A 23,765-nucleotide genomic window follows, 5' to 3' on the forward strand; every position below is an offset into this window, starting at 1 on the left:
ATACTCATTGGATTGTCCCTTCAAAGGCATTGATTAATTATTCAGTTTAAATTATTTAATTTATGTAAAATTATGCACGAGTAAAATGTTTGGAGGGGGAAAAAAAGTTCAAAATGTGCCCCCATAAACACCACAAAGACGTAGTAAGTCAAAAATAGCCTCCCTCACTGAAAACAACAAGTGATATGCAGAGTACAGTGTGTTCTCCTCATTTGAGGAAGTGGTTTGCTCACCAGACTGTGTCACACGCAATTCTATATTGAAATCATTTTGCTTAGCAACGTGAAGCAAAACAAACTGCTGTAGTTTTCTGCCCGAATGAACGTTGGCTTGTGCAGTGGACAACGAATTTGACGCACCAAAATCTAAGAAGAACTGTGCGTGATGGGAGATGTCAGTCCCTTTCTTGTGCTGGATAGAAACTGTTCTCTCTGCAATGATGGATTCCCCTCCCAAGGCCTTTCATAAACATCTCAGAGCTAAATGCCTTTTTTTCCACCTCGCATGACACCCCAGCTCCTGCTCACGATATTACAAGGTTTCTTTCCTTTCTTCTGGAAGCATGGTACTCTGAGATTCTTCCACACTGGCCCACAAGGGGATACTGGGTGTCAGAGGACTGCTCAGCCTTGACATGGCTTCAAGGCACAAGCTAAGCAGCACTGGTAGAGCTGGTACCATTTCTCTTAGTGATTTATGGTCCAGAAACAATGAAAAACATAACAAAAAAATAAGATAAAGGCTGAATACTCTTCTAAAGGAAACAGTAGACAGCTCAGTGACTGAGAGGAGGAGGATAGTTGGGTGGGGGTAATTTGTCCAAAGCCAAAAAGTCACTGACCAGAGGGCAGGGTGGGAACGGGAGTGTCTGCAGGTGGTATGTGTAGGCTGTCCGGCCTTCATCTTTGCTGGGTCAGTTTACCTCTCAGTCCCCACACGCTGACCCTTTAATATGGGCTGTATCTCCTCTCCTTTCACCCTGGCTTTTATGGCCCCATGTAAATCTCTCTGCGGTAACACAAGCTTGTCAGGCCTCCTCTAGCCCCTTTCTTTTCAACACATTTATCCTCATGGAGAATTCAAAGAGGCACTGCAGCAGGGAGCTGGTATGTGGGCCTATTTGACTTGAAATAGATTGAAAAAGACTGGGGGATGATCAAAAAGGAGAAAGTCCGAAGTGAAACCTTAGACATGGGAACGGCTGGACACTCAAGTGGGCAAGAAAGCCCCGCTCAGATGAAAGGCAGTCGTCCATCAATAAGTCATTAAAGCAGACATGTACACCCATAAAAAAAGAACACTGACAATCACAGTCGTCTCCGACTCGAGTGTGAGTGCGCACGGATGGGGATTGGAAGGTGAGCCTGATGTTTGCATTAAAATTCATAAAGGATTAGATGAAAATTGAGGAAAAAGTCAAATGAGGAAGTAGTGAGCACCATCTGGTGGATTTTGTTTTGATGGCCCTGGCTGCTCTTAATTCACTCTGCGTGTGATGAGGAAAACACCTAACAACTTGTGGACTTTCTATTTGTAATAAGGCTCTGTTGCAGCAGGGGAAAGTAGGTGCACAGAGGTCACTAACTGCTGAGGCAGGATTCTCTTTTACAACATAATGTTTGGCTGTAAATTACCACCCAGGGCAGTCTGTCGACTTTATGTCTTTAGAGCTGTTTATGCTCTATTTATAGAAAAAGAGAAGAAAATGGATGAATTAACAAACAAAACTCACTGAAATTGTGACATTTCTCTCCAGCTGCTCTATGTGTGTGTCTTTGAGCATGACCCTTTGAGGGAAAAGTGAGGCAGCCACCTTTAAAGGCCTATAATTTTATCACTTGTGGTCCAAACAGGCGTCTGTGGCCGTGATCTGTCTTAGTTAACCAATAAGAGATATAATAGCCTGACAGGGGTCACACCAGCACTCACTCATGTTGCTAATGTCACACGTTGAAACCAGGAAGCTTCTGGGGGCGAAGCATATAACAAAATTTACTGGGCAATAAATTCTGCTGCTTTGGAGAGTATAGTGGCAGCACCGTGTTACGTTTTATGCCATAAAATCTGTGCGCTGGGAGAGTAAAACTGCTGCAAAGGTTAGGAGGTTGCAACCATAAAAACACATTTCCCGATGTTTCATAGCTGATATAATTGCATTTTTGCAGCTATTTCAGTAATAATGTGCGATATCAACCTCGGGACGCCTTAATAATTTAAATAGGGCTGTAGCTGCGGAGCTGTTGTTCGTATCACCTTTCCAAATTGCTTTGTATTTTCCCAGTGCAACTGCCACAAGGTGTTATGCATCAGCTCAAAATTACAGAGGAATAAGTGTACTCAATAAGTCTGTGGATTGAATCCTAATCATCTAGACTTTAGCTCTAAGCCAAGTAACAATTTGGAAATAGCTTTGTTGCAATTATTGTGTGAAATACTCAGCACCAAACAAAGTCATTTACAAAGGCTTTCCCCTTTCAGCCATTAGGTGCGGGTCACTTTAACTGCATACTCTGAGGTCTTCGTGGCTCTGTGCTTGTTAGGGCTTTGATTAGTTGGAATTCCCTGAACAAACACTGGGAAGAGCTCTCCTTTCCGTCTTTCACCGCGGGGTCAGTTTTCTTTGTTTGTTTGAAGGGTCCTTAACACAAAATTTGACACAGCAGCCTAATTCTAATTTAGGGGTCTCAATTAACCCAAAGGCCCCAAAATGTATTGCTATTACTTTTAAAGCTTCGAAAGTCTCTATTGTCAACTGTGTTTTGGAAAAAAGTGGAACAGTTAATACAAAAACCAGCTTACAGAATGTGATCAATAGCAGTGTGTCTGTGCAGAACTATATAAATGTATTGCTTTTAACACTAATCTGTTCATTAAAGGTGTTTTAACTTAGTTTGAGGGTTATGCATCTTACTGAAAGTGCATTCAAATTTATTCGACATATAGTAAATGTTTGCAAATGCACCAGCTAGCCAAATGTGCAGCATGTTTGATTCGAGACAACGTGACTCTGTTCAGTATTATCGAATGTGGTGTACTGGAAGGACACTAATGAAAGTATCTGAAGTGAGGCAGGGAGACATTAGAGTTGGTTGCAGTCTGGATGGTAAAAGAAGCATTTTGTTGTTGTTGTTGTTGTTGAATTTGGGCTGCATATCACTCTTCTCTGCTCTCTGGGGTTGTGATTATCTAATTGCAGTTTCCGTTTAGGCGATAACTGTTTCACGTGACTGCCTCAGCTCGAGCTTCTGTATGCATGCACAATTTGATCTCTGATCTCAGGGTTTTTGGTCTAAATAAAACTGAACTAAAATAGAAGTGCTCTTGAAGAACAGGTGGAACATGCAGCTGCTTCAGGAGGCAGAGTGGGAATTTCTGTGGTTTTGACATTTTCACTACTATCAGCTGCGAGAATGAAATGCTAACTCTGGATACATGAATGCTGAAGGATGGGCACAGCTCTAGTGTGAGCATGGGATGAGTGTGTTAAGTGAATGCATCGTGAATGAGTGACAGTAGTAGAGCACATGTAGCTGGTCTTTTCCTGCCTTGCGAGCATCTAATGGTGCGGAGAGCATATCCCGGTGGGGGAGACAAACACTATGGCTCTGCTGCCAGATGTGCTGTCAGGTCTGTATTGTCAGCAGCAACAAAGCACACACCAGGCTCAATGGTCGTAGGGTATTCACATTCAGAGTGAGATGTGCTGCCATTTACATTTATGCTGCTTGCGCCTGCCTGCCCACGCTGAGCAATATAACAGTGCCGTTTGTTCTCATATTCAGTATTTAAGATGTATTTTTCTAAAAAAAAAAAAAAAGCTTTTTCTCGTACACTTCCCCTCATTTGAGAAATTTATAAGAAAATGGTGTAACAGCCTCGACAGAATTCAGCAAAAGGCTGCATGAGAATCTAGAAAATTACTTTTAATTTTCTCAGATAAGTTAATTTGTACATGAACTGGTAGAAAGAGCCCTCTACACTGGTTTCATTTTTGCTGTGAAATGCAATTACCCACCCAGAAATAGCAAGAATGAATTGAGACATGTTCCACATACTAACATACACCCAGAGAAACGTGAACACACCATATACACACAGACACGACACGCCCAAGGGCACGTTCATAGACAGGCACACAAAGAAACATAAATACTAACACACACACACTGCCCCATTACTGCAGAAGGATCGGCCATCTGCCCCCAGCAGCAGCAACACAATGACCAGATCAGTGGAGTCCACTAATGAGCAAGCCTTTTCTGCTGTTAAAAATTCATTCACTGCCTCTTGCTGTCAAACAGCCAACAGGCTCTACAACCAGAAGCCAGAGTTCATCTGAGGAGGCTGCTCTGCCTGTTTCCAAAGCAGCAGCTCAGTTGCTTTAGTGCTGATGACTTAATCACCTGTGGCGGGGGTTTTTTTTGGTTGTTTTTGAGCAACACATCCAAAAGTTTGACTTTTCTCTGACTAAGATATAAAACCGTTTATTGCGTAAAAATTCATGGCACAATGCTCTGCACCCGTGTCAACAAGACGGAGCTGGTGTTTTGACACAGTCTGACGCCAGAGTAGCAGAGCGAAGAGGCGAAAACAAGATTCACTCATATTTTCAAACCTCTCACGCAATCTGAGATGAGGGAAGTGCGACTCTAGCAGACTGGGGCTACTGCAGTGTCTCATGATCTGTGGCGGTGTAGGGGTGGGAGGTGCAGGGAGGTTATTGATCTCTCTGTGGACATCTGTGGCATCTATCAGGAGAACTGTCAGTGTGAGAGAGAGGAAGTGAGGGCACAGTGGAGTGGTTTTATGTGTGTACGTGTGATACAGCAGGCAGACAAACAATAGCAAGACAAACAGGTTCACTAAAAGTTCACCCTGTTTCTCTGCATGTCTCACATAAGCAACTTGTTTTTGTTTCGCTTGGTCCTCTTTCTGTTTATTTCTCTTTCTCTCCCTATGGAGCCCTGCCTTGCTTCCTCCCACTCGCTGCACAGAACACTGAAAGTTAAAGGGTTTACTTACGCACGAGGTGCTCTGAAAAAAAAAGAAGAAAAAGCAGCAAAAGAGATAAGCTGTGCATCTGTAGCTATCATTTAATTATCAAGGCAGTGAAAAATGGCCATGCACTGGCCACAAATAATAAATGATGCTGAGAAAACTAGCTTCAAATTCTTTTGCAAGCTAAGCTGCTGGCTGGCAAAAACATTTTATCCAGACGTTTGCTTGAAGCTTCAAGATAATCTGTTGCAGAAGAAAAAGCAACATGAGTAAACTGCGATACTGACTTTCTCACCACACATCAGTTCGATAAGTTTCCTCTGTGGATGAGTTTGGGTTAGATATACAATTTCACAGGACAGAAGAGAGACAAGTCGAAGATGGATCAGAGGAGCCGTGAGAATTATGCATTACATAAGCAAACATAAAATAGATTCTTTAAAAAACTTGATTTATGACAACTTGTTGCCTGAAGTGTTACAAAGCTGATGTACTATCATTATCTATGTAGGAGAAATAGAAAAGCCCTGCAGAGGATTTAGAAGCCTGATGATGGAAAAAAAAAAGAAAAGATCTTTCTTAGTGTATTATGATGGCAGCTTGCCGCCGGGCTTTAAAACGCAGTAAATGTTATGAATCATGGGGAATGAGAAATAAGAAAAAGTTGGTGTGCTCGGCATGCCAGGAAGGGAAAAAAGGTAAAAAAAAAACAAAAAAAAACCAGTAGGTGTTGCATGAGTCACCATTACTGGAGCGCTGTTGGAGGCCTCATACATGGTGAGTAAGACTAATAATAAGTCTGAACAAGGGAAAGGTGAGTAAGATCAACTTACAGGTGCAAGAGAAAGTCTGTTTACCTTTGCATTTCACACCATCAGAGGCAGGGATTATAACACAACATAAGGCCCTTTAAGAGATCAATGGGTTACATCAACGGTCCCCAACCTTTTTTGCGCCACGGACCGGTTTATGCCCGACAGTATTTTCATGGACCGGCCTTTAAGGTGTCGCGGATAAATACAACAAAATAAAACTAGTACCGGTACGGAAAAAAGAAGATTTATTCATAACACACGTGAAAAGACCCAGGAAAACCGAGTTAATCATAAAAACGATAACAAAATGACGCTGAAAACCGATAAAAACCCTGACAACCATACATTTCACACCTGAGCCTCAACTCTCGCGGCCCGGTACCAAACGACTCACGGACCGGTACCGGTCCGAGGCCCGGGGGTTGGGGACCGCTGGGTTACATGATAACGTTGGATTAAATTCCAATGCTGACCTGAATAAAGCCAGCTAATAATCTTTATAGCCAACTCAGATGTAACCAAAACACCAGCTTAATAACAGTGAAATAGCAAATATATCAGCGTTATATATTGGGGACATGCTAACTCCACAAAAAGAGGGTTCAAACCCTCTGTGTGGTGTTTGCATCTTCTCCCTTTACCTGCATGGGTTGTAGCGTCCTCCCTTGTCTTGTGCATGTCTGTGGACAGGCTGGGTCTGTCCACAAACATGCATGTTAGGTTTACTGGGGTGGATATGATTTTGTGATGGTCTGTCTGTCAGTCTAGGTTGGCCCTGCGACAGCCGGTGACCCACACAATGACAGCTAGAACGAGCTCCATCACTACTTCCACCATGAACTTGATAAGCGATTAAGGAACTAAATGGATGGTTGGGTTGACACATGGGTAAATATATATTCTTTCTGCAAAAATATAAACTAATACATTAATAAATGAATCACTAACACTCTTGTGTCAGTGCCTTCTTTGTAAAACGTCTGAAACAGTGATGTCAAAACTTGCCATGGTAGAACGACAGGACGGACAGACGAATGTTAAGGTTGTTTCCACATATGATAGCAGTAAAGACGGAACTACTGATACGATTACTGCAAGAAATGAAGAAGTCATTTGGTTACCAAACAGCCGTAAATAGACATCCACACAACACCCACTCCGAATTCATAGATCAGTGTAATATCAGTCTGGTTTTCTTAATATCAACAACACTTTGAAGTCGTGTCAGTCTAAATGTAAACTCTGTGTCATTTGCTGCATGAAACCTGTGATGTGAGCTCTTTATTGTGTTGTCAGATAACTCAGCGGTGTCAGTTAACACATGTCCGATGTCGGCACAACTTACTATCTTTCAGGCAGCTTTTTCAGGCAGCTGACGGTTATTCAACCTGAAAATGTTTGCTGGGTTAATTACATAGCTGCACCTAAAGGGCAATTAGCTTAGGTTAGCCTGACTACTGGAGGCAGTGGGAAAAGTCTAGCCAGGCTCTGTCCAGTGATTAGAATAAATAAAAACCTACCACTACCATTAAAGCTGAATCACTGACACATCAAACACCGTTAGAGTTAAACAACTGTGGGGCAGGCAGCTCGTTATAAAGGTCAGTTAGCTGAGGGGGGCTGAAGATTGAGGTGATTATTCTCTATAGGTCACTAAGAGCAATCCTTTTCACATGGCTTGCATTCAGTTCTTACTTCCAGCTGTATATTTAAAATGCGTGCACCAATACTTAACGCTTCAGGGATTTGTCAAGATTTTGCTTTTGCTCTGCGAACAAATTTAAAGCTGTCATGTCGGTGGTTTAACCCCATTTCTTGGCATTTTGGTATAAAAGAGCAGCTCCCTGTCCCCCCACCTGCTTTTGTATTTGTCTTTTACTCTGTAATTACTTCTGTTAGTGTGTTTGTTTTGCATCATTTTAATGTGATACTTTTATCTTGAGCCACAGGACATAAAACTCACTGTCTTGTTTATTAAAAGCCAAGCTTTATTACACTTTTATGCCATCGCCATGGAAGGAAGCACTTCAGAAAAACATGATTCTGGCTTCCAAATCAGACACATTTATGAACTTCAGCTTTCAGGGTTTGGTCCACAAAGCAAGAAAATATTATTAAAAAAGTCCCATTGTCGTCACGCTGTCATATGTACCCATTTGACACATGGTTGCCACAAAAAACAATATCTATTTTAACCACTTGAGTATGTGAAAGCAGACAGAAAATATTTCTGTCTGCTTTGTGACTGGGTGATTGTCAGTCGTGTGAGCTGTGCTGCTAGTCAAAAGGAGAAGTCCCAAATAAATGTGCCCTTTCTTTCTATCTCCTTTAACCAGACAACATAAAACATCCTTTAAGGTGAGAAATGGAAGGATATTGCCCTCCCAAAATTTGATGGTACATCATAAGCTTTGTCAAATGAGTTTTGTGTCACTCTCATGTGTAAACCTATAAATTGTTTAAACAAAATGTGTTTCTTTAAAATTTCCATGTCTTGTGTGGTAGGTTTAAAATTCCAAATTTATGGTTCTTGATAGAACGTCTTTCATATTTTTTTGTAATGACTGTCACATGTAATCTTATCTTGTGACATTTTCCGAAATTGGACATGGAAAAGTTTTTTTTAAAGAAAAGGGAAGTGATGTTTTTGTTTATCCACATCAAATGCTTGAGGACTTGGGTGAAATTGAAATGTCACTTCTGCAGTTTTGTTTTTTGTTTTTTTCCCAATAAATTTAAGCCGAAAACCCAGAGTCATATACATGAGGCATATTTCAAATAAATGATATACTCATCTCTGGTTTAGAAGTAACTCCTCAGTGTGAAACCTCACAGCTATACTCAAAAGCACCTTCTTTTCTCCAGCACGCTGTCTCAACATCTGCTAATATATGTGTCAAAGTCACCTAATTTTGTCAGATAACATATAGAAACAGATGGAAGGCTCCCTAGAGGGAGAGGGGCCCTCATTAATTCTATTTTGCTGTGTACACACACACACACACACACACATGCATCAGCCTAAGACATAAGCAGCTTGTTGATACCACAGAGAGTAGTTCTTACAGATCCAAAGCTGCCCTGAAGGAAAGAGGCCCATGATGGATCACGCATTGATTTGATTTAAAGTGAGGGTGAAAGCCGACGTCCATGCCCTCTGCCAGAGAGGTGAACCGTGATTGAGCAATGGCTGTCCAGAGGGTTCACTCAGGAAACTGTAAGTGGACAGGCTGGACCTGCTGCTAACAATCACCTTTTGTACAAATCAGCTGGAAATGAATTGTTGATTCACAGAGTGGAACAATAAGAGAATTCCAGCTGCAAGCTATTTCACCACACCATGTCTGAGCTGTCACGTCTTGGAGACAAACACAGAAATTATTTGATTTTTTTCAATTGGCAGTCATTAAATATGCATGCAATGAACGTGCCCAAGCCTTACCTGAGATTCTTCTGTTTACACATAATAATAATTCTGGTGCCGGCTAGGTTACTTGTCTCACGTCTTCCCCACCTACACACAGTGGTGAATCATGGCTTTGAAATCCAAATCGGAGTCCTTATCAGCACTGAGGAGCAAAAAGAAAGTACCCGCCACACAGAGAGATGTTTTTTTGTTCTTTTTTATTTATTTTATTTATTTATTTATTTTTTGTATAAAATAGATAAGATGTGTTGTTTACACTGTTGGAAGAAGAATTCAAATAATTCACTTAAACACTTAACATATTATTTGATATTAATACACTGGTTATAACAGTGTGCCAAATTAACAAATGCTGTAAATATGGGAAGGTTTGCAGAGTTTGTGCAGGCATTATGTGTTTATGTGACTGTAAAATGAGCAATTTAATGCTTTAATGCTATAGGAACAATACATGTTGGCGTTTCAGTACGATTATCTATAACTCATGAGTACTACAGGTACAGATACGCTTGCCAGCCTTGACTACAGTTCTGTTGGCATAACAGAATTTAAAATCCTAAAAGTAAAGAAATGTGGTGACTACAAAGCACAAAAATTCCCTCTCTCTTTGTAGTGACGTAGACGTATACAGCAAAACGTCAGTGGAAATGATGGAAATGGAAATGATGTAGTTCCTTAGAAATGTATGAGACATTATCGAAGCTGAGCATATTTTCATTTTACCGCTGGCTGTTTGTATGCGTTTCATTTCTGAAAATCACTGTGTTGTTACTCTCGTTTCTACCGCTTGTAAAAGCCTTTACTGTGTGATACACGTCAGGAAAACCCCTGTGATACACAGGAACTGATGTGATTTGCAGCTGCAACGTGTCTAAAACAAACAGAAAATAAAACAAGCGCTAGAAGAAAACAAAACAAAAAAATTGTCAGTACTTTCCATACAGTTTCTTTAGCAGTCTAATCTAATAGACTAGCACATGGTCGAGTGTGAAGGTTGCCAGTAGTGTCCAATAAACACTTCAAAACACACAAGGTTTATCTAAGATACAAGACCAAAGTAAACAGTGAATCACAGCAAGACATGATACCAGCCGAAACACACATCCTGCTCTTACTGTCATACAGATGTTATTGATGATAACCCAGAAGCTTTGTTGACACTCCTGATAATGACACATTCTGCCACCTGCCTAGGGGCAGTCCTTTCTGGCCACCACAGCTCAAAGCAAATATCTAAGTGTCTCGCTGCTTGACAGATAATAATCAGTCTAAACAATATGAGTTCAGAGGAACTTGCTTCCACCTGTGGCCTGAAAAACCTCTGTCTGTCTCCAGAAAAGCAACATTTTATCACACCCTGCTCTTCAAACTCATGTGCGCTGTTGACCTGCCGCTAGGTTTGTCAGAAGGGAATGTACTTTGAGCAAATGAACCCTCGAATGCTGAGGGGATACCGGATTATAATTTTCAGAAGAACAGAGAACAAGCGCTAAAACAAACAGCATCTGTCGTATCCTGATCAATGCCCTTCCTGTGGGAATGCTGTGCTATTGGTACGCTGATAGAGTGACCAGTGCCCATCCTATATCCTGTCATAAACAAGTCTGAAGCATGCTCCAGCTAAATAATCAAAATCTGAAGACCAGATGCTGATCTAGGCACAGCAAACCCACATGTATTATTTACTCCTTACTTTTGTTTACACAAAAACACAATAATCCTCACAGATTTGGGGCACTAGGGGGTAGGGAAGGCCCAGTATCAGCGGCGGGATCTATGGTCTTTGCAGTTTTTAGAAAAGAAAAGAATTCAATTGTGCTGAGAAAATAAACCCAAAGGCAGCTGAGTACAAAGGGCCTTGACTCCCAAGCGAGCACCTTCAGGAATCAACCAAAGAGGTGGTTTGAGGGGGAAACTCTATCATAAGGCCGAGGGAGTACTTTGTTTAGCTCTAAATCCTGCTATTTTTTATTCACAAGGGGCGCTCCTGGTCTGCCCTGATACAAACATGAGTAGAAACAGTGTTGTGACTCCCTCCAGTAGCATTAGGATGCTTCTTTCTTAAATAATGCACATTTCAGTATAAGTGCTTCCTTTGTTTCCATATCTTCAGTATCAGACGAAAAAGCTTTGACATTGCCAGAGCGAAGAAAACACTCAGATAGTTCACCTGTGTTTATTCCAGGTGAAATTTAAAATTGGCACATGGTTGGAATTGCTTCACAAGAGGCTCCAGTGTAATCGGTAGACGATGATTAACTCATGTGACTCATAAAGTGAGAACCATAGCAGAAAAACAAAAATTTTGTTGTTTTACAACCCGCTGCCCTTTCCTGGAGACAGTAGGAAAAAGAACATAAAACAATTATTTGCTTTGTGTTCGCTTCAGGCAGTTAGTGTAGACAGTGTCATTTTTAAGACAGGGCGGCACCACGTGGGCGGTGAAGCATCTCTCTGGCCGAGGCTGATATATATATATTCCTCCCGTGGTGCTTTGTTCTGGTCTGGTGCCGGACACTCGCTCTGGATCGGAGAGTAATGTCACTCATCACAGGAACCTCTGTCCATCGATGCACAAATCCACCTTGTCAGTTTTCCATCAGTGGGTTTAAATAATGAATGAAGCCCGTCTCCTTGTGCTGAGTGGAGCTATAAATCAGCACTAAAAGCAAACTGCCCAAGGCAATACAATAGGTTTTACAAACACACGCACACTCCCTCTATGGAAAGCTTGAAATGCTATGTTTTTGCAGAATAATCTGACGCTTGGTAATGCTTATACCTCGCTATGTTTGGTTTGGTGCTGACCGGCAAAATAAAATAACATCACTTACGCTTCATTTTGCAAATGCACTTTTTGTGCTCCAGTTTTTTTCTGAAATATTTCAGCATGTTGACTAAAAGCCAGCAATTCCCAGAAAAATATGCCATCAAGTATTTGTTTGTTTTTTACAGCTACAAATTTGGTTTAAAACTATAAATTAGAAAATTTGTTATGTTGTGTGGCCTAATTAGTTGCAAATTAAAATAAATTGCAACAGTTTAAAAATGCATTTGTGTGCTGGTTAGTTTTTTCTGAGAAAAACTGCTGCTAAAAAAAACCTTGCAAAACTTTTGAAGTTAGGAGCAGCGGTTGAAAAGACAGTCTGGCATGGCATCAGGTTTATTCCCTCTTTCCCTTCTGTGGTTACTCGACCCTGGAAAGCTTATCTACTGTCATCTGGTCTATTGTTTCTGCTATCTGAGGTGATCAGTGCTGAGCTGAGCCTCTGTTCACATTTGAGTCCGTGTCCCCCCCCCCCTCCTTCCACATCCACACGGGCCAGATGGAGGACCTTCACCTGCGGGGACCCTGAAAGAACACTCGCTGTGATCTTCTGTCGTATACAAATGCAGGAGAGGGATCTCCCTCAGTGTCTGGGAAAAAAAGTAACTCAGGGAACTCTTTCAGAAAATGATTTACATTCCTTCTACGGCAGGTCTCTGATGTGCAGAGGCAGTAGAAGTTATATAACCTTGTTTCTTTGAGAAAACTTGAACAGAAAAGATTTTCAAATGAACATCTAAACTGCCATGCAAATGAACCCGGTTTAATCATCCACGTAAGCAAATGTGTGCTTGTTTTTTGGGGTTTTTTTCCATAACGCACTTCCACTCCTGACTGATAAACTCCACTAGGCACTGGAGGCTGTTTTGATAGTATTTTAACACTGTTGCAAGGCAAAACCACAGTGGAGACGTTGCTGAAAAAGGAAAAGGAACCCTGGTTGCATTTATCATGGACTCATAGAAAACACCCTTCCTATGTAAAAACTGGCTGCATTTCTCAAGCGGCTGTAACTTGCCTTGGATCTGCGCCATGTGTGGATAAATTTCTCTCCTAACTGCTTGAGGGCAGTGTCAACCATTTCACTTTTTATTGGTTCATGCCCTTGTGTCTAATTCTGCAGGGACTCCATGTCAGGACAGGCAGCAGCAGGATTCGGGGTAATCAGCGTGAAAATGTGCTGGAGTAAAAATTGCCTGCTTCCAGTTGTCGCCCACCAACGTTGTCAGACCAGTGGCTGAGGAGTAAGCTTGTTAGTATCATGTAGGAAATACGAAAATAAATCACTTGGGCCTCGTGTTGAAGGCATAACGCGTGTGTGTTGCTGTCCTACTGTGACCCCAAATTGACTTCATCGCTGCAGTCAGAATGATTAACACATTTTAAACTCACTTTAACCCCACAGAACCGGATACTTAAAGGTTCGTTTCAAACCCACTGGGCTAAATGTTGCAAACTCTTTCTCTAATTGCACACAGACACTCAAACACATCATTGTGCAGATAAGATTTAGGGGGCACAAAGCGATGAAAAAGACAGAAGTCAAAAGACCGCAGATTAGAAGTTAATTTCTCTCCAGCGTATCAAACTCACGCTTCCTTCCAATTAATCAACATGGACATGAATTTGCAGTGTAAAGACTCCCTGCACAGCCTTGCATTTAACACTGATTTCACCAAGTTATCGTGACCTTGACTGAGTCGAGTTCTTTAAAAGGGTCGGCAACACATGCAACCCAACAGCAAAGTAGGAAGTTTAAGAGGGTGCTTTCCAAAGATAAGGAGCAAGCTTTGTCTTTAAAGTGGCTCTATTGTTGAAACTCGATCCCTTTCCTCAAATACAAACACAGATACCAAGCAAGCCGGATACTTTTACAACATTTTTGAGGAAATATAATCATTAATAAGTCTTTGTGCCAACCAAACTATATTCCTCTGACAATGACAGCCACTGCGTACCATTCAAATAACGGAGAAAAAAAGGAGTGGGGTTATGGTCGTTTCTGTAAAATACCCGCTTTTATAATTAAAGTCATGTGATAAGTTTTAAGAGTATCAGTTCCCCGCTGTCATGTTTTACACACTGAGGCTCGATGCGTCTTGTCTCGACACAAGACAAAACCCAAACAAAGGCGCAGAGAGAAAGAAGGATGAGTCTCTGGCGTTGGACGAGAGCCTCCAACCACCCAACCCCCACAAGCAACCTTGTCCCTTGTACAAACCTTCACGATTAAGAAAACAAAGCGTACCCTTACGGAGCACTGACTGATAGACAGATAAAGACGTTTTGCATTCCAGGGTACATAATGCATTGAAATATGTGCAAACATGTGGGAATGAATTCAGATGATATTAAGTCATTTGAAAACACAAAGCTTCAGTCCTTGTACATTACAGAGCCCCCCATGACATGCTTTCCACAAAACAGATGTAATACTTACTATACATGATTCATATGGCTCTGACAGTGTGAATAAGGTCAGGGTAAAATATCTGATCCTGCAAAAGCACTGTAATAACTCAAGGATGTTTCTGAAGCACCAAATTCAACTGCCAGTGAAACCCTGCTAGTTCATTTGTAAGCACACACAGTTCTTTGCATGTACAGGGAGACTCTACACAGAGACCACATTTAATTCCTCAGACAAGAGATTAAAGGTATTTGAGTTACCAAAACCTTTGGTATATTTACGGGCAACACCCAAAGTCAGCTTCAATAACAAAGGGTGGATGTTATTTTCTATGTGGTGATTTTAAAAAACGTGCGGGAGATATTTGAGCAGAGCTATCATTATGAAAAATTATCCCATGCCGACTTGCCGAGGGGGGCCGGGATGAGTTGGAACTGGAGGGCTGGCGTTGACTGAATCGCACCGCTCATTCTTTTCTTTATCTCACTGGCATTCTTCTGCCTCATTTCAATAGCCATTCTTTACTGAAGAGCCCCCTTTGCTGCTGTTCACACTTCTAGTGATTTGTATTCTAAGTAGCTCAGAGATCTTTTGTATTCTGGGCCGATAGCAATCTGAATCCTCATGCTGACATGGGAGGCTGGAGATATCCTCCTGGAGCCAGAAAGGGTCTTATTTATTTTGAGTAGTGAGATCTGTTTTGTTTAAATCCTAAAAAAAAAATAAAAAATGGCAAGCACTGTGTGCACACATTCTAAAAATGATGAGAAGGGTGAGCTCTAAAACAGGATAGATTGCTCTGAATGGTTAATGCCTAGGAATTTAATTTTCTTATTTACATTTCATAAAAGAGATATGAATAAAATTAAAGCACCCAACTAAATGCCAACTAACAAAGAAGACAAGCAAAAAGTTTTGTGTCGTCCATCGAATATAAAAGATGGATGAGGACGAGAAGGTAAGCCAACATCAGCTCGCATTACCTCCTCAGCTTAGCTAGAAGACGCATCTGTTATTAACTGTGACATTGGTCATATTAATTGGGAAGCTAATAGAAAATAGGTGCCTGCTCCACAGACCTGTGCAGATGTTTTGAGCCACCACTTGTTTCTTTATATTTTCCTAGGTAAATGGGAAATAGGTGCAAATACTCGATATAAGCCAAAGTTTGGACTATTTTAACAGGCTTGAAAATTAACATTTGGTGAGACCCTTTTCTTCCTGTTTCCCTTGCTTATAAATGGCTTCTTCACAGCCACCAGGTGGTAACCTCATGCATCTCTCAGGTTCTGTGTCAGGTCCTTGCTGGATTTTCTTTATATTTCTTAAGAACACAACTTCCACATACTGTTTATCTGCTGGAGATATTTTTTAGGCCTTTGACTTCTTCATTTATTTTCTACAGTGCTTTTTCAGTTTCCTCTATTTGTACAGGACTGCCAAGTTAATACATTTTCGGGAATCACCTACTGCTGCATAAACACTTTTTAACATCAAACTGAGTCATCTTTGGCATTTTCATAGATAATACAAAAGAAATACACACAGATTATGTGTTTCGTCACAGGCTGCTAGCAACGAAGTGCCTGAAGATACAATAATGTTTGGGGTTTTTTGTTTTTCTTCTTGTTAAGTTGACTATTACATGTAGAAATAACACTGGTTCATGTCTTGATTTAGGTTATTTTTCTTTTGCGTGAATGATTTATAGGTCACTGTTGGGTGGCTAGACTAAAAAAAATTCCTCTGAAGATGGTCAGTCAAAAGGACTCGACTGAAAATGAGCAAAAAGGCAACCAATTCCTATAGAAAAGGGCCGTTAAATTAGCAACTTAATTTAAAACATTGCCATGCCTTTGTGCCCGTTCTGATTTAACACTTATCTTTTATTTTGACAGGGCCACACTGTTTAATTGAGCTAAGAGGATTTGAAAATAGAAACTGAGACGTAAACCTTTTAATGAGGTCACAGATCAAGGGAACATTTTCTATTCCCTTCTAAACAATGTGACTTATTTTTGGAATTCAAGGAGTCACACTTCCCACATTGGTCATTAGAAAAACAAATGTATGCATTTCCAGAAGCCTCACTTTTTCAGCAAGATTTGCAAAACGTGAGAGTTATGAGAGAAGCTACGTCACCTGGCTTCCCTCATGACCACACCACAATGGTTTATGCCAGTCAGCACTCATCACCCGTTTCATCATTGAATGGTTGTTATCAGTTGAAAGAACTCCTGTAGATGTCATTAGTACCTGCCTATTGAGCCACCTAGCAGGCTCAATAGGCAGGTATCACCTAATTTGATGGCGGTTGTTCTGCCTTGCTGCACAACAATAACGGGTTGGGTATTGCCACTTTCAAGCAGTATGGTGCTTAAAACTAAACTCTTCATGAGGGTGGAGGAGGGGTGGGTGTGCCATAATTAATGACACTTACATGCGAGACTTCAGTTTGAGACAACAGATATAAAACACAGGGATTTTGACTGTGGTGTTGCTCATTGTTTTTAGGCTCCACATTTTGAAGCCTCATTCTTAGCATCTTGGCCTCCATCGCATTTGGTTTGTACTAGTCAGATAAATCTACAAAAATGCAAAGACCACAAACATGATAAAGTCGGACAGTTCAATGTGTCAAATTAGCAGAAGTGAGGGCAAACAGAAAGCTATCTGCTACACTCCTTGTGTAAGGACATTTTGCAATCAAAGCAACTACGTCTTTAACTTCAATGTCAAGTTTGAAATCCACCCACTGTATAGTTGTTTTTGAAAAGGTACTAGGCTGTAAACTTGGGCTTTAATGCTGCTAATTGGGTATTTTAACATAGTCGTCTAGGGTGGTTGGAGAAAACCTCACATGGCCATTAGAGGAACTGCAGTTCTTTCTTTTTCTGCTTTGGCTTAATTTTTCAGCACCAAAAAAGAAGATTAAGACTCATTATTTGATTATATTTAGGCACCAAAAACTACTTAGTGGTGAGAGTTTACAAGGAATGCCACTCTAGGTCTCCTACATGATCTGGGTTGTTTTCTGCTTATCACCTATTAGAACATAATAAGGCACTTTCTGGACTACAAGGCCAAGCCTATAAGAGTGATTACCATTTATAAAGACCTTTCAAGTGTGGGGTGACATTTGAAACCAGCATGGGCAAGACTTACATCAGACGCTGTATGAGCTACTACAACACAAGTATTTCTTAATTTTTGCTCAACTTTCAGCTGGTTTCATTAATAATCGGATTTGCCAACTTGCTCCCTCCACTGACCTGACTGAAAATAGCCCGTAATAGATTATAATAGATTGATGCTTTATCCAGTAGCCTGCTAAGTCTTTTTTTTAAAGTGTCCCTCAAAAAGCATAGTTTAGACTGCTGCAGCTGTATGTTTCTCAGCTGTGTAATTTCAAAAACCTTTAAATCCACAACACAAAACCTTGGAATTGAAAACAGGCCTTGGGAATATAAGCAAAATGTTTGGTTTTCAACCTACAAAAGCTTGAGAAAGAAAAATTGTTCTGAAAATATCTTCAAAAAGTGAGTCATTAGAATTCCCCTCTGTGGCCAAAATGATTTATGGAATGTAGAAAATTAAATGCTCTGTGTTATTCAGCACTGAGATGAAATCCAGCAGTTCTGCTCGTGGACTGATAACAGAACAACTGTCTCCGTCTGAACGGCATCGATAACAGCATCATACCAATACAGTGGCCTTTCTCTGAGCTGCAGGTTCCCCTTGTTTCCTCCCCTCAGGAGTCCAGCTGCATGGGGATCTGAGAACAACAAACAGGATTAATCTACAGCAGAGTTTCAACGCGTAACCGTTTCAATCGGTTTAATTCATATCCAGTGATGTGTGATTAATATCTCTGAGCTATCTGTGCTATTTACTACAGTTGTTTCATTTTTACTTTTACACGTACAGCAAGCTGCACACGCCACAACTACAGAAAGTGAAAACGTAAAATGCACATCTCTGTCTCTGACGCACTGCCGGGGATTTTACAAATACACCAAGGACAGAAAGATGCACACGCCTTGACTGAACGGCTAATATCAATTCGTTACATCAGTTTGAGTGACAAGCAGGACTGACTCTCCTTAGGTCACCTATATTCGTTTTTTACATTGGACATTTTATTGTAGAGGAAACATAATGCCACAGCCACAAAACAAATAAATGGCAGTTTCGGTCCATCTTCTTATATTAGCAGGAATTTTATGAGTAAGGCATGACTATGGTATTTTCCAAAAAAACTTCCTCATTTTGAGCACCATGATGTTCTCTTAAACCTTTGTTAGATCTCACTGCCGATTTTATTTAATTAAATTGTGAACTGTGGAGACTTTTTCAAGGCTGTTAATGTTTTTAAACGGTATGTGTCTCTAACAGAGTGCTTTCAGCTTTTAAACTATAATGATGCCTACTTTTGATATACCGCTTTATAAATGTGCTCAGAGTTGATATAGACAAGGGGGGGAAACACGTGTCTCCCATAATTCAAAACGAATGCGTCTAGAAAGCCAAGATCAGCCCTTATCATAAGGAGGAGATCGGTGATGAAGATGGGACTCACAAAATCTATCACTGCTCTCATATATCAAAGACAAGAAGTGGTATTTGCGTGCCACATGGAGCATATTCAGTTTCAAACTACCGTCAGTTCCGTCTCAGAGGAGGGCGGGGAGTTTTGTGTGGCCCGGTCGCGCTGTCATTACCCAACTGAAATCAGAGTGGTTTGGTGGAGCCGTGGGAGAATGAATGCTTTGCACACTGAGGCTTGAAAGCCGTTTGGAAAAAAAAAGTTATAGGGTGTGTGGTTCTTTTTTAGATCCGCCGGGGGTCATTTAGCACTTAAGAGCGCAGACATAACAGCGCTTGAAAAGTGACAGGTTGTGTATAAAGGTGAGGAGAAACTCAGTCCTCTGCTGATGAAATCTGTCATTGGAAACGGTTATTAAGTGATTTGTTAGGAGAAATATAAGACAGCGAGGGTGTGGGAGCTTAATGACCAGCTTAAATGTCAGACCTCACTTTACGCAGCCTGAGGAGTGAAGCGCTAAATGTGAGCCAGATTACGTGTAACGTGAAAAAACCCGTGTAATCCTAAAATTGCCCTAATTTCCATATAACTCAACTGTTGGGACTTTTGTAGGGACCCTTTTTCCTCTTTTAGTGTCTGTAATCGCGTGTGATGGTATTTATATGTTCTCCAAAACGTCATTGAGTGAGCACATTTCACTGCAGCGCTCTTAACTTTTTACATTTAAAAAACAGAAATCTATCGAGATTTAATGAAAAGGAGACAAAACATCAACAAAAACGTTTATGCTTGAACCTAATCCGAGATTTCATTAATTACACATTTTTCACAGTTGCCAAATTGGTTTTATACACCGTTTCCAGACGCGTACTTCAGCTCCTCGCGTTTTTTTTTTTTGTTTTTTTTTCATGTAGCAGGTAAAACCAAACGTTTTTCAAACACATACTTTCACAAACGCCCTTACCACAAGCACAGAAGTTTGATTTATAGCGAACCTTTTTGGAGACTTTGCGTGCATCCTGCTGCTGCCCCTCCCTCCCTTTCGGGGGAGGAGTTAATGGCACGGAATAGTATTTATTGGCAGGCGCTGAAACAAACAACTTATCATCGTGCGTCTCACGCCAACCTTTACTCACTAGTCCCAGAGTTGGATTGTTATCACCATGGATGAAAGCGTGGAGGTGAGTGTTTTTCTGTTGTTCCCCCAACCTGTGTGTGGGATGGTTTTTCTTGTTGTATGTGTGACTTTTTTCTTTCTTTCTTTTTTTGCGTGAATAAAGTTTATGTTTTCCACGTGTTTGCAGTCGAGTAATTCACTGGTCTTAAACTTAGTGTCTCCTTCCATACAAAGTAATTTGAAGATAGAAAGTAATTTGAAGAAGAGGACTTTCTCATTTCACTTCCAACTTAAGACAAAAGTTATCATAAAATATTATAATGTATTTATAGGAGATGTATAATACATTTTTAGGTAATCTGCCGCTCTTAAGTAATTAAATGATCCTCTTAGATCTCTTCTGTTTTCTAACTTTTGAATCTTTTTTTCTCTTTTCCAGTTCAACTATGATTATAGTTTTACCAGCAACACTTCTGACAACATATCAGAAGGGTCTGGATTTGATTTTGCAGACCTGAATTTACCGGAGATCTGTGGCCAGACATTCAGCAATGATTTCAACAAAATCTTCCTACCTACAGTGTACGGAATAATATCCATTCTTGGGATAGTTGGTAATGGATTAGTTGTACTAGTCATGGGTTACCAGAAAAAGGTCAAAACAATGACAGACAAGTACCGGCTCCATCTGTCTGTCGCTGACCTCCTGTTTGTCCTCACTCTGCCCTTTTGGGCTGTGGATGTAGCCAAAAACTGGTACTTTGGAGGTTTCCTCTGCGTGTCTGTGCACATGATCTACACCATCAACCTGTACAGTAGCGTGCTGATTCTGGCCTTCATCAGTCTGGACAGATACTTGGCAGTTGTACGGGCTACCAACAGCCAAGCCACGAGGAAGCTTCTTGCAAATAGAGTGATCTACGTGGGTGTGTGGCTGCCGGCAACCATTCTAACCATACCTGACATGGTCTTTGCAAGAGTGCAGAGCGTGAGCTCTTCAAATATCAACTTGAAAGAAGAAAGCAAGGAAACGGCAGACTCCAGGACTATCTGCCAGCGCATGTATCCAGTGGAAAGTGACGTCATATGGATAGTTGTTTTCCGCTTCCAGCACATCCTGGTGGGCTTCATTCTGCCAGGCTTGGTTATCCTCATCTGCTACTGCATTATCATAACAAAGCTGGCACAAGGCGCAAAGGGCCAGACACTGAAGAAAAAGGCATTGAAGACCACAATCATTCTTATCTTTTGCTTTTTTTGTTGCTGGCTCCCCTACTGTGTTGGCATCTTTTTGGACAACCTCGTGATGCTGAATGTGCTCTCCCCCTCATGTGAACTGCAGCAAGCGCTGGGCAAGTGGATTTCTGTCACTGAGGCGCTAGCCTATTTTCACTGCTGCCTAAACCCCATCCTCTATGCTTTCTTGGGAGTTAAGTTTAAGAAATCAGCTAAGAGTGCACTGACAGCGAGCAGCAGATCAAGTCAGAAAGTGACTCTCATGACAAAAAAGCGAGGGCCAATTTCATCTGTGTCAACCGAGTCGGAGTCCTCGAGTGTTTTGTCAAGTTAACTGTCAGCCTCGGAGTCTGTGACTTGATACTCTCAGGAGTGAAAAAGCTAAGCTGTAATTTCAAAGAACTACAATCTGTACAATTGTAAATGAAAGAGTTTTTATACGTGAAGATTTTTTTGTGTGTGTGAGCCTTTGTACTTCAGTTGTGTGGCTTTTGTGGTTCTTATTTTCTGTATTTTATTTTCTGTTCCTCAAAGCAGATCGTGTCCTCAGGCAGTGCCTCATTTCCATTCATTCAGTTTTACAATCAATACCCATTGTCCTAGTTTTTATCCTATAGTCTTTGATGCTGTATCAAAGCTCGGACACACAATGTCCTTTCTGGGGTTTTTTAGGACTGGTAGCTGCTTTTTGAAACATGTACATAGTTTGTAGCATATCTATGTTCGCACCTAAGCTGTGCGATTATCTGAAAGCTATAATTTATTGCTGTCATCCACACTGGAGTTTTGTAAAATAACTTTTGTAAAAGTCCTTCAAAATGATTTTTTGTACTGTTTTTTATGTGTTTGTATTGAAAATAAAAGAAACTCAAACATATGTTGTGGTGCGCCTTTTCACTGGCTTCTACTCCCGTGTGTGCATGTGTATTATCAAGGGGGTTGGGGGAGTGTCACACAAATGTCACCACCTGAACTGGCTGAAAAGCAGGAGGAATGAACAGACAGGCCCTGTAATTGCAAGAACATCTGTGCACTTTTACATCTTAAGCAGCTGTGACACAAAAGCTAAAGTCTTCAGTTTTAATTAGTGACTATATGGGTCTTAAGAAAGATTAAGGTCCCCTTTGACTTATTGACTTTTATCATTCTCTGTCATTCAGAAGTTCAGTGACTCATCTTGATCATTCTTTGACTCACAGAATGGAAATAATCATTCAGAACTGAAGTCTGAAGATGCAAAATAAGAAGGATTAAATCTGATATTATACAGTGATAACATAAAATATATTGCTTTGAACAGAAGCACCAGTCTTTCTGTTCTGAATCTTTTATCTTCTTTCATCACACTAAACATTTAATGTGCAAAGAACAAAGACAGAGAGATGCTCGGGCTAGGAAGGACAACAATAGCTTTCAAGTAGAATAAAGCCATCAAATGGCTGCAGTACAATGCAGCCCTGGCATTTATTCAGTGGATTTCCATGTCTACATGTAGAAGAGGTGAGAAGTCCTTGCATCAAGCTGCTGTGCCATGCAGTGCAGTCATTCATTCATTCAAAGCTTCAACTGAGATACATTTCCATGTCTTTACATATAGAAAAGGTGAGAAGTGCTTCCATCCACCCACAAAGTTAGTGGGTATTTTCCTCTCACAGTAAAGCAGAATTAAACATGAGGCGCTTTTTGGATTTGGAAATGGACCCAAACGATCCAAAATTAGCATAACAGTTTGCTTTCATCACAAAGTGCAGGAAAATACCCTTTACTGTACTCACATAACTCACATAACTGTTCTTGATCCGCATTCCTTTTTGCTGGATGGTGATCATCACAACTATCGTGTGCAAGATTGCACTCAGATTACACATATCAGGGTTATGCACTACTCGAGTGAATTGATATCAGGTATTGAACACAGAAATATCTGTATCATCTGCTAATGGACTTGACTGATTATATGTTTTGATAATTTCCTTTTCAGAAACACAGAGCATCGGTATAATAAATTGGATACGCAGATGCCGTTTTCCTTGAGACTGACTAAAGTGCCCATTTAAGTGCATAAATTTTAAGTGGTCAGCCCCCCGAGGGAATCCATCCTTGGCTGCAAGAAGGTGCCCTTTCATCCATTATTAAAGCCATTATTCTCTCTGTTTGGTCAAAATATACTGTTGAACAACTCAAGTCTACACTGCTGCTCTACTGCACTGTCAGTGTTGTGTTTTTTGTTGCAAAACATCAATATCCTCTCTTGCAAAAATGCAAACTTTCTGACATGTGATGTAGCAGGCAAAACAAACCCGTGCAGAGAAGTGTTTCTTGTTTGGCTTTCTGGGTTAAAGGCCAAAGCTGTTGAAGTAGGGAGGAAATTGTTTCAATTGGTCATTCA

General features: G+C 40.8%; 1 protein-coding gene across 1 annotated transcript; it reads left to right on the forward strand.

The window, feature by feature from the left end:
• Window positions 1-20,098: 20,098 nt before the first annotated feature.
• Window positions 20,099-22,253, forward strand: LOC146370404 (C-X-C chemokine receptor type 4-like). The gene is made up of 2 exons (XM_084908538.1): window positions 20,099-20,204; window positions 20,580-22,253. The coding sequence occupies exons 1-2, from the start codon at window positions 20,187-20,189 to the stop codon at window positions 21,708-21,710; spliced, it is 1,149 nt and encodes a 382-aa protein (XP_084764664.1). The 5' UTR covers window positions 20,099-20,186; the 3' UTR covers window positions 21,711-22,253.
• The last annotated feature ends 1,512 nt before the right edge of the window (window positions 22,254-23,765 follow it).

The sequence above is a fragment of the Perissodus microlepis genome, chromosome 16, assembly GCF_051167445.1.
Source record: "Perissodus microlepis isolate ML-2025 ecotype Zambia chromosome 16, ASM5116744v1, whole genome shotgun sequence".
Classification (NCBI taxonomy): Eukaryota; Metazoa; Chordata; class Actinopteri; order Cichliformes; family Cichlidae; genus Perissodus; species Perissodus microlepis.